We start from the raw sequence: 10,000 nt of genomic DNA, 5'->3' as shown, positions 1-10,000 counted from the left end.
TGTGCAGGCCCCGAATGGTGCCTCGGTGCTTGTGCTGTGCTAGACCACAACAAACACCACGGGCCAGCCACCACAATCAATAGAAAGCCTCATCAACCGAACCGATTGCATGGTGCTCTGTTGTTGTTTCACGCTTACGGCCACCACCATCTGCTCTGACGTTCGATGCTTCGAGCAAATTCACCAATTCCTATGCGCTCCGATCTAAGTGCAACCGCCTTGCGTACTATCAAGGCCCACCTCCCTTCGAAACGATGTGCCAAAAACCAAACCACAATGGCAAATCGGGATAAATCTAGGACGGTCGTACGTACTGATGCGGCTGCGGAATTGCCTTCCGTGTTTGCATCAACCACATCCTTCTGCGATTCTATCGGGTACCAACCCGGACGGTTTTGTGTTAAGGAGGGCGTACGATGTTCCCTCCCAAGCGAGAACCGAGAACCGGTGCAGCGTCCGTCAATGAATGAACGTAAGCATATTTACGCGCCGTCGTGTTGGCATCATTAAAACATAAGCATGAAGAGCTAAGGAACAGCAAAGCATGCAGGGCAACTACACCGCTATTGTTGGTTGGAAAAGATTATTAGCAAATAGTTTTCGAATCAAAAAACACTCGACTGTGCAGTAGCTCTTGTTGCGCAAAATTAGTCAAATCCTACTCCACTGGCTAACTTACTAATTGGGAAAAGGGAACACTGCCAAAGCCTTGATAACACATGACTCCAACGTGACGCTGGGTACACATCTTAAGACGAACAAATATTGATTGTTTATTTTACAATTTACCGAATTTGTTGAGCCACCGGACACGACCAATATCCTGCGACGAAACATCATCACCGCTAGGGCGTACGATGAAGACGTCTACCGACGTTTGGTGGATGCTGTCGGCCAGATCGCGGTCGTCGCTAAAGGGAACCGTTTGCTCTCGTGCCAACTTTGGGAGAGTACTCCCCATGTGCTGCGATTTACCAATGCCTTTCGCCACCCCATCCATTAGCGAACCGCTCAATTTGACGAGGGTGCGTGCGTGATTTATTGTTTGAAGGGCTAATGGGAGCTGTCAATAGATTAGATATGGTCGTTCCATTCTTTTACTCAAGCCACTGAGCTACTGAGTCGGTAGTTTTAGGTTCTTACGTACGGGATGAGTCTTTGTTGCTTGCGGCTTTGCTTCTTCAAATTGTATCGATTGTCCGTTCTAGACAACATAATGAACGCACTAATACGCTACTGACGAGTAGTTATTGGGTTTTACTTTCGATTACCTTTACCGGAAAGGCTCATTTTGCTCTTGCAACGCACACATACTAATAGATAGAGCCGAGCATGCATGCGAACTCTCACTTATTAACCACAGAGCCAACAGCATCACAAATCATCGCTACGCGCTCAGCATCAACAAAACTGGCCACGATTGTTGGTTGATTAATCGAGGGTCAGCCATAAATATGATAACCTGTTCCTCGGCATCGGGAATCCCCAGATATTCTGCGATCATGGTAAACAGTACAGCACGGAGAGTCGCAGTCTACCGCAAACTGTGCCGGCGATCGGGTGAAAATGTGCTCATACGGTCGGTTTTATAGTGTAGTGCGTTTGGTAGTCGTTCTACTGTACATCACTTCGATCTATGCTGACGAAAGGTAGTACATCTGGTGCAGTTCGCTTGATCGATTTCTGTTTCATCCCTCTCCTTACCAAGCGGCAATGCTTTCTATTCAACAGTGATCACTTTGCTATTATACCATCGACGGCATATTCGAATCAGACAATTGAGGTGTTGCTGGTGAATGCTGATTTCCAGCAAGAGTGTAATATAATCATCAGGAAAAGTGGAAACATAAATGAAGAGCAGATAACGAGCACCGTCGCAAAAGGAAATTACAAGCGCTCCAATATTCCTTTGGTCTGGTATGAGAACGCCAACCACAGCATGGAGTTGGAGTTCCTATTCTCGAATGAGTTCTACGGAGTCCCTGCGGTAATTCAACTGCGTTATCAACCGAAGGTGCTGATACAGATGAGCCAACGAGTGTACAGGCCGGGTGATTTCGTAAAATACCGGATCCTTCTGACCGATCCGCAATACAAGCCGATGCCGGCCGGTGCTCGCTTTTTTGATGCGACCATTTCTTTAGACGACGGACTCTTTAAAATTCTTTCTCGGAGCGTTAAGCTAGACGCAGAAGAAATACATTTCGGTGAATATCTTCTGGGCCATCAACTGGAGTTGGGACAATGGACATTTGGTGTAAAGATCGGAGAACAAACAACGGAAACTTATTTCCAGGTGGTACAGGACAACGAACCTATCCATGAAATAAGCATCTCCACCAAAGACATTATCATGGTTAGCGATAGTGAAGTGTTGCTCAACGTTTCAGCCCGGTACACGTTTGGCGAGCCCCTAAAGGGAAGGCTTCAGCTAGAACTGTCCGGTGATCGTGCACCGTACAAGCAAGAAGTGTCTATTGACGGTAGCACGCAAGTCGCGATTCCCGTTGACCAACTCGTTGATGTCTCGGATAGGAGTAAGAATGCGCGAGACGTAATCGTGAAGGCAATTATTATCACGACAAATCAGTTAACCGAACGCTTCCATCAGTACGACTCCGTGATAACAATCTACAATACTCCATACAATTTGTCGCTGCACAAGTTAGTTAGTTTTGAGAATGGCAATAATGTAACGTTCCTTGTGAAGTTAACCAAACCCAACGGGAAGCCGCTGTCGGTAACCGCACCAGAAGTGTCCCTGACCGCTGCCTCTGAAGAAACTGGCCCGATTAGTTCATTTAAAGCACCAATAGATCAACTGGGAACTGCAGTTGTCTCTGTTAAGCTGCCAGACGAAGCTCAGACGCTTACATTCACTGCAACATACGGAGATGCAACAGCCACACTCACCGTAGAAGAGAACTCATCCAACCCTGATCTTCATGCCAGATTGATTCTGAATGGGGATCGTAAGGAACTATCCGTCACTTCATCGGCTGCTGTGAACGATATTGTAGTAATGCAAAGTTTTAGGAGTCGAAATAGAATAACGTTGCACAGAAACGAAATTCCAACGACTCATCACCATATCTCGGACGACAGGCTTTCCATAAATTCTGCTGTCGATCGGATTCATGTTTTTGCCATGAACAGCGGCACCGTTGTGTATACTTCCGTCTCGTTGGCCAATGCTCTGCCACAAGTACAAGAGGTAATGAAACATCGAGCAGCGCGATTAAGTACATGTTGAACTACTTAAGCATACCCTATGGTGATATAACGTTTCAGTTACAATTTGAGCTGCAGTCGCTGCATGAAAACAATTATAATTTAACTGTTGCTGCCAATCCCAATGAACGAGTAGGGATAGCAGTTTATGAGGGTTCATTAGATGAGAACCTGATAAAGAAAGATATCGAGCTTATGTTTAGCTGTCCAGCAGATCCTCAGGCAAGTTTTAAATGAGTTTCTATATCAATGGTAGGGAACAGATTAAAACAAATATTTGCATTTTGATCACCCTTTAGGACGATTACATATCGGTTGTGTCATATGATGTGTACAAGGTGGCAACTCAATCGATCGACTATCATGCACCCTCTACTAGTAAATTGGCGCCATTGCTATTCTGGAATGCAACAAGGTTGGAATGGCATGTGCGAAATGGCATGTCAATGAGTCGGAATTAAATTGCATTTCTTATTACTGCATTTCCAGAAATAGTTCAAGTTTTACATTCAACATCCCATTGCATATCAAATCCTGGACAGTAACTGCATTTGCCTATAGCGAACAGAGGGGGCTACGCATCGCCATACCGGAGACTAGGCGGCGTGAAAGTCCAGTTGAAATTCATATTCATGTGCCCTACTCAGTGACCGGATTACAAACGGTGCACGTCGATGTTTACATCGTGAACAAGCGTAACCATTCGGGTGTGATGCTGCTCCAGCTGCAGAACTCTGCTAATGAATTCATTTTCGTCAACAACTCCGGACACATGGATGGTAGGATATGCTTTCTTGTTTTGTTTCGTTCTGCGATTTCAGCATGAATCTAAACATATTCTGTTCCTTTTCCAGCTGAATCTAAAACTGTGTATGGTACACTCAAACCCTATGAAGTACAACGTGCCGAATTTGTAATAAGACCCAAAAAACTGGGTACTATTAAGGTTACTGCATGCGCCGAACTCATATACCCGTCCCCCGCATACTCCTATGCTACAACCCTACTGCGAGTAGAGCCAGAGAGTAAACTGGTTTCTGGTATAATACCACGCCCGGTCAGCATCCATAACGGCCAAATTAAGTTTACAAAAATTCCGATAGATATTCTTCCTTCAGCAGAACCTGGCTCTGTAAAAGTGTCGGTAAAGTTAAGCCAAAATCTACGCAAAACTCCCAATTTGGGCAAAAATATGCTACTGGATACACTGACGGAATCACTTGATCCTTATACCAAGGCCATGAGAGCTTCCTTAGTGCATGAAGTGATTATCAAAAGTAGAATGAACTGGCCAGAGAAAATGGCGATTGCAAGAGAGATTGTCGAGGCTTCGATAAAAAATATTGAGACTCAAGCCAATGCAGATGGATCGTTTAACATTGCCACTGATCGCACTACTATCTCCACGTGCCGTGATACACTAACAGCCGTGCAAGCATTGATCTTTGCGAAGAAAGCGAAATATACCCCTGCACAGGGGCCAGTACTAGAGAAAGCATTGGGTTGGCTCAAACTGAAGCAATCAGAAAAAGGATCGTTCTGCGAAACTACTGATAACGATGAAGTCCTTTCGATCGAAATAACAGCTCACGCTCTCCTCTTGTTCCTTAAATTGGACACTATTTCATGGAAGTACGAATCAGTTATGAAAAGTGCCACGAACTTCTTAATATCTACGTCGCACAAACTCTCCGATTCGTACCATTTAGCATTGGTTGGATATGCTTTACAGTTGGCTAAAAACAGAAAAATTGATACGCCAAATGAACACAAAAGAGATTCAGTTTTGTCAGACTTGGGGCAGAAATTAACGGAAACAAAATACCAAAACCCTTCAAACACAGAGCACTGGTGGAATTCGAAAATCAGTACGGATTTGGAAGCATCAGCATACGCCTTGTTGCTGTGGATTGAAAAAGGAAATCTCGTGGATAGTGAAATGATCTGTAACTGGCTCAGTCAGCAGCCTTATCGTTCCGGTGCTACTTCCAGTCCGTCGCCCAACTCACGCATCGCTTTGCGAGCGCTGATTGCTTATGCCGACAAAACGATTTTTCAACAGCATACGTTCAAGTGGAGATTGGAAGCGTTAGATTCGGGTAGCACAACTCTCAGCCAAATGTCTTTTGATCATAAGGACGATACTAAGCAAACCATTCAATTATCGCCAAAGACAAGATATGTGAATATCGCCGTTAAAGGAACTTTAACAGGGAAATTTAATATTAACTACAGCTACATCATCCCAAGTGTTCACCGCGAACAAAAGTTTAGCATTAAAGTTACCAAATTTGCCAGCGATACAGAAAACTATGAGGATTGGCAGGTTTGCTTGGCTTTCAACCCATCAGGAGCCAGTGAGAGGACTAACATGGTAAAATGTGAAATATCCTTCCCAACCGGATACATTGCAGATGAAGAATCTGTTGACCTGCTGCGGAAGCATTATCAATACGTCGTAAGTTTTTTAATGATCATATCACCGAATCGGTGCTACTAATAAAGCCTTTCTCCCCCAGACGAATGCGATGAAGAATGATGACACAGTTTTGGTGATTGTCTTCGAAACAATTTCAATACAACAAGAGTGTTTCAATGTTACAGGATTCCGCCAAACCAAAACTACACGGCAGCTTCCAGGCACGATCAAAGTTTATGACCTCACTGATCCCGGTAAATTAGTTAAGATTAATCAGAATTAGCTAAGGCTTACTGAAATTTGTTTTCAATCTTTGTAGATAAACTCGGATTCCAAAGCTTCGATACTGTTCAGTGAAAAAGGAATGGTTCTAACATTACAACACGATGGAATAGAATATTACAATAAACGTTCACAGAACCGCTGATTCGAGTACCATTTCATTTAAAGTAAACTATAGTCGTAAAAAGTCGACTACGCATAAATTCCACAGACCAATTACCTTACAGCTTTGTACTGTGTAATCGCTTGTCGGCTTCATTTTCGGATTGGATTTCTTATGTCGCCATCACGAGTCACCCGGTTTCTCAATCACGACGGAGACTTTGAAGCAGTGGATATGGAATATACTACCATTACACATCATTTTCAGGTGCACTCATTTGTATTCACCAATGTTACAACGCTTCTAGAGCCACTTATTTACAAGCATCGTCTAAGTTCAGTTTGACTGCTGTTTCTTCGGATCCCACGCTTCAACTTTCGGGCGCGTAGTTGAGTACGGCATGTATGCCTCTGCAAGGAACATTCGAGAGTACATACCGGTTAAACGAAAGAAACTATCTTGTCCCGCGTACCAGAGATCGAGAGCAAATGTTTACCTTTTCTGCCGGAAACGTTTTCGCTATGATCCAGCATCCAGGAATAATGGGGACGGTTTCCGTCTCGGTTCGGTGGAAGATCGGTCTGAAACGTAGTATAAATCAGTATCGCGACCCAGAACTATTTCAAACGAATCTACCTTGTAGTGCATCCATCCGAACCAGTCGGCCGGGATTTGGGAACCATCGTACTCGAGATTGAAATGAGGCGCATACTCGACCCAGCGGTTTCTACCGTAGAACTGCGACGGATCTTCGTAGTATTTGTTACCGTATTTGTCCTGGCCGACCAGACGTCCCGACTTCATTTCGTCCATTCTGGAAAGGATTAGCGGAAAGGTTTTGTTATCGTCCTTTGGAACTTCATCGGCTGGGGCGGTCCGAGGATCTGTTACATAAGTTTATTATTGGGAGTTTACCTACCGGTACAGTTTGTACAAACTGGCTCGAATACCTCCGTTATCACGTATATAGGTGAACAGTTTACCCAGCTTATCGAGGCCAACGTAGCGAGCCATTTTACAGGCAAAATCAGGGCCCAAAGTTCGTAATCCGCGTTCCACAAAAAATTTCAGCGACGATTTATTTTGATGATCAGCTGTCAAACGCCGGGGGGTCTGACAATTGTCAAAACAAGCCCAAAATTAAGAAATTTGAATTTTCCGTTGACGAATGTATGTCGCAAAAAGCCCATAAACTGTTCCAATTATCGCATCTCACGAAATAAATGGATTGCACAATACTTAACAATACTTACTTGAGCAGGGAATACGTTTTACCTTTCCTTTTACCTACATGCGTTTCGGATATTTCACGTAGTTGACAAAAATGAATTCTTATCATGTACTGCATTCAAAATTAACGCGTGTTTGGTTACAGAATATCCTTTCGTATCCGGACGAAACTAAACGAAGCCTGAATTATCACATTGTGCTATCACCATCACCAAATTTGGGTGGTGCTGGGACCGGTGGAACAGCGGAAGTGCTTTGCCTGGGGACCATACCCAACCTGGGGCAGGGCAACGGTGTGCCAGGTTTTACCGGCGTTAGCGTGAGAATCGATCCGAAAAAGACATGCTGGATGACGGGAAATTTGGACAGCACTTCCTTCTGGTACATCTTCAGCAGACCGGTGCTAATTTTGGACCACTGCGGTACGGCGCTTATGCTCCACAGCTGATTCGAGTGTTCAGCAAAGTGGCCGGTTTTAACCTGCCGGATATAATCGATGCAACCGACAAACATCAGCTCCTTCCTGTATTTGTCGATCGTTTTGTCCTCCACAAACTGGGCCGGTTCGATCGGACTGTTGACTGCCAGTTGCGCGCTACCCCAGATGAAGGGAACGAACTGAAAATCATCCAAACTCCAGACCCCGTGACTGCCCGCCGGTTCCATGCGGTAGGTTACCTGCAGCTTCCTCACGAGAATGATATACTTGTCGAACAACTGCAATAAACGAACGAAAACTATCAACCAATGCTTCATGCAACTGTTATCTATGCTCACCTTCAAGCCAACGGCTACTTCGTCTTTTCGTTCAATAGCTCCTATTTTGAACAGGCACATCAAAAACATCACGAAAGCCAGCTCGTGTCCGGTACCGTAATCGATGCGGGTAGAATTGCCGAACGACTCTTCACAGTATACCTGCAGTTCCTTCACCGCTTCTTTTGCCGTTTCTGGCAGTGCGTCGGCGATCAATTGTGTGCTTTCGGATCGCATCTTTTGGAACCAGGTCTTGAAAGCGGCATTTCCGAACCGAGCAGGTTGATCGATCGGTGGTGTTTCCACGGCGAGTTGCTCTAGCCGGTCGATGGCATTCATTAGCTTTTCAACAACCGGAGACACTTCCAGATTCTGACTGGCCCGTGTTCCCTGCAGCGCCACAGACATGCTGCTTATGAATCCTAGCAGGTCGTAGTATGCTTCCGATTTTTCCCACTTTGCCATATCCATCGCCGATTTGATCTTCTTCTCCGGCACAACGTACACCCGGTTGGGCGGGTTTTCCGCGTCTGTAAATAAAAACTCCAGATGAATCTCACGGTTCACAGGCTCAAGACTGATTTCCCGCATACTTGCATCAGCCATAGTTCAAGATAACCGAGATTTTCTGTGATAAAAGGGTTTTCACTCGCTTCGGAAAATCTTATTTATTGCGTGTTTTGGCTGAGTTGACATTTGCGCAACTGTCAACTTGACAGGGCACACTTTTTTATTTCACAACGTGTTTTGTTCAAAACGAGCCGCGAAATCTCTGTGCAACTCTCGATAAATGGCTAAAAAGGAAACGATTATCCACTGGTTTCGTAAGGGACTGCGAATCCATGATAACCCGGCTCTTTCCCTGGCGGTTGATAAGGTCCGGCAAAATCCCACCAAGTACTGCCTGCGACCGATATTCGTGCTTGATCCGGCAATCCGCAAGTGGTTACGCGTGGGCCCGAACCGGTGGCGCTTTCTTCAGCAGACCCTCGTGAATCTGGACGAAAACTTGAGAACAATCAATTCCAGGTAAATGATTTTTAACGGCCACTGCAACAGACACTTAACCATTCGAAGGAATTCTTACTGCACATTCTAGACTGTACGTTGTCCGTGGAAACCCGATACAGATCTTCCCGGAACTGTTTGACCGTTGGAACGTGTCGCTGCTTACCTACGAACACGATATCGAACCATATGCGGTCCAGCGTGATAAAACCGTCGAAGAACATGCTCGGGAACACAACGTGACCACTCACGTCGAAGTATCGCATACCATTTTCCACCCAGAAACGATTGTTAAACGTAACGGTGGGAAACCTCCACTCACCTACCAAAAGTATGCATCTCTGGCCTCGACCTGCACAATACCGCTACCATTACCAGCACCACAGAAGTTACCAGGGAAAGGGGTTGAACCGGAGAAGGATTCTCAAGAACGTAAAGATCAATCATGCTACGATCCGCCCACCATGAACGAGCTAGACGTTGATGAAGGATCGCTCCTGGAATGCAAATTCCCCGGTGGCGAAACCGAAGCATTGAGTAGGATGGAACAGTGCCTAAGTCGCAAAGCGTGGATATGTAGTTTCGAGAAACCGAACACATCACCCAATTCCTTGGAGCCGTCGACGACGGTGCTGAGTCCGTACCTGAAATTTGGTTGCCTAAGCGCACGGTTGTTCTACAGTAGGATTCAGGAGACTATCAAGGGACAGAAACACTCGCAACCTCCGGTATCGCTGATAGGGCAGATGATGTGGCGCGAGTTCTACTATTGTGTTGCCGCTGTGACGCCCAATTTTGATAAAATGTCAGGAAATGATGTCTGTATCCAGGTAGATTGGGATACTAACAAGGAATATCTGGATGCATGGACAGAAGGAAGGACAGGCTATCCGTTCATCGATGCTATCATGCGACAACTGCGACAGGAAGGGTGGATCCATCATCTGGCGCGACACGCTGTTGCATGCTTT

At 45.3% G+C, this 10,000-nt stretch overlaps 4 protein-coding genes across 4 annotated transcripts in view; 2 read left to right on the top strand and 2 right to left on the bottom strand.

Moving 5' to 3' along the window:
• Positions 1-1,544: 1,544 nt before the first annotated feature.
• LOC125950770 (CD109 antigen-like) lies at positions 1,545-6,077 on the top strand. The gene is made up of 8 exons (XM_049679028.1): positions 1,545-1,649; positions 1,732-3,214; positions 3,292-3,453; positions 3,531-3,646; positions 3,721-4,010; positions 4,086-5,689; positions 5,751-5,904; positions 5,970-6,077. The coding sequence occupies exons 1-8, from the start codon at positions 1,567-1,569 to the stop codon at positions 6,005-6,007; spliced, it is 3,930 nt and encodes a 1,309-aa protein (XP_049534985.1). The 5' UTR covers positions 1,545-1,566; the 3' UTR covers positions 6,008-6,077.
• Positions 6,078-6,273: 196 nt separating this feature from the next.
• On the bottom strand, positions 6,274-7,135 carry LOC125950818 (probable NADH dehydrogenase [ubiquinone] 1 alpha subcomplex subunit 12). The gene is made up of 4 exons (XM_049679137.1): positions 6,955-7,135; positions 6,672-6,849; positions 6,532-6,616; positions 6,274-6,445 (listed from the first exon to the last, which is right to left on the bottom strand). The coding sequence occupies exons 1-4, from the start codon at positions 7,047-7,049 to the stop codon at positions 6,372-6,374; spliced, it is 432 nt and encodes a 143-aa protein (XP_049535094.1). The 5' UTR covers positions 7,050-7,135; the 3' UTR covers positions 6,274-6,371.
• A 240-nt stretch (positions 7,136-7,375) lies between these two features.
• Positions 7,376-8,711, bottom strand: LOC125950799 (serine/threonine-protein phosphatase 2A activator). Its single transcript, XM_049679112.1, has 3 exons — positions 8,615-8,711; positions 8,043-8,551; positions 7,376-7,982 (listed from the first exon to the last, which is right to left on the bottom strand). The coding sequence occupies exons 1-3, from the start codon at positions 8,625-8,627 to the stop codon at positions 7,455-7,457; spliced, it is 1,050 nt and encodes a 349-aa protein (XP_049535069.1). The 5' UTR covers positions 8,628-8,711; the 3' UTR covers positions 7,376-7,454.
• An 85-nt stretch (positions 8,712-8,796) lies between these two features.
• Positions 8,797-10,000, top strand: part of LOC125950785 (cryptochrome-1) — a 1,956-nt gene continuing 752 nt past the window's right edge. Inside the window, exons 1-2 of the mRNA XM_049679078.1 lie at positions 8,797-9,050; positions 9,121-10,000. The exon at positions 9,121-10,000 is cut by the window's right edge and continues 752 nt beyond it. Of these exons, the coding sequence (XP_049535035.1) occupies positions 8,812-9,050; positions 9,121-10,000 (1,119 nt within the window). The 5' untranslated portion in view covers positions 8,797-8,811. The remainder of the gene's footprint in view (positions 9,051-9,120) is intronic.

This window comes from Anopheles darlingi, chromosome 2 (assembly GCF_943734745.1).
Source record: "Anopheles darlingi chromosome 2, idAnoDarlMG_H_01, whole genome shotgun sequence".
Taxonomy (NCBI): Eukaryota; Metazoa; Arthropoda; class Insecta; order Diptera; family Culicidae; genus Anopheles; species Anopheles darlingi.
Note: the sequence above shows the minus strand (reverse complement) of the source record. Positions and strands in the feature narration are given on the sequence as shown.

Coding starts and splice junctions, on each gene's coding strand:
- LOC125950770 (XM_049679028.1), top strand. CDS start 1,567: ATGTGCTCATACGGTCGGTTTTATAGTGTAGTGCGTTTGGTAGTCGTT. Junction 4,011..4,085: donor CAACTCCGGACACATGGATG/GTAGGATATGCT, acceptor TTCCTTTTCCAG/CTGAATCTAAAACTGTGTAT. Junction 5,905..5,969: donor TTATGACCTCACTGATCCCG/GTAAATTAGTTA, acceptor CAATCTTTGTAG/ATAAACTCGGATTCCAAAGC.
- LOC125950818 (XM_049679137.1), bottom strand. CDS start 7,049: ATGGCTCGCTACGTTGGCCTCGATAAGCTGGGTAAACTGTTCACCTAT. Junction 6,850..6,954: donor AGTTTGTACAAACTGTACCG/GTAGGTAAACTC, acceptor AATCCTTTCCAG/AATGGACGAAATGAAGTCGG. Junction 6,446..6,531: donor AAACGTTTCCGGCAGAAAAG/GTAAACATTTGC, acceptor TGTTCCTTGCAG/AGGCATACATGCCGTACTCA.
- LOC125950799 (XM_049679112.1), bottom strand. Junction 7,983..8,042: donor AAGTAGCCGTTGGCTTGAAG/GTGAGCATAGAT, acceptor CGTTTATTGCAG/TTGTTCGACAAGTATATCAT.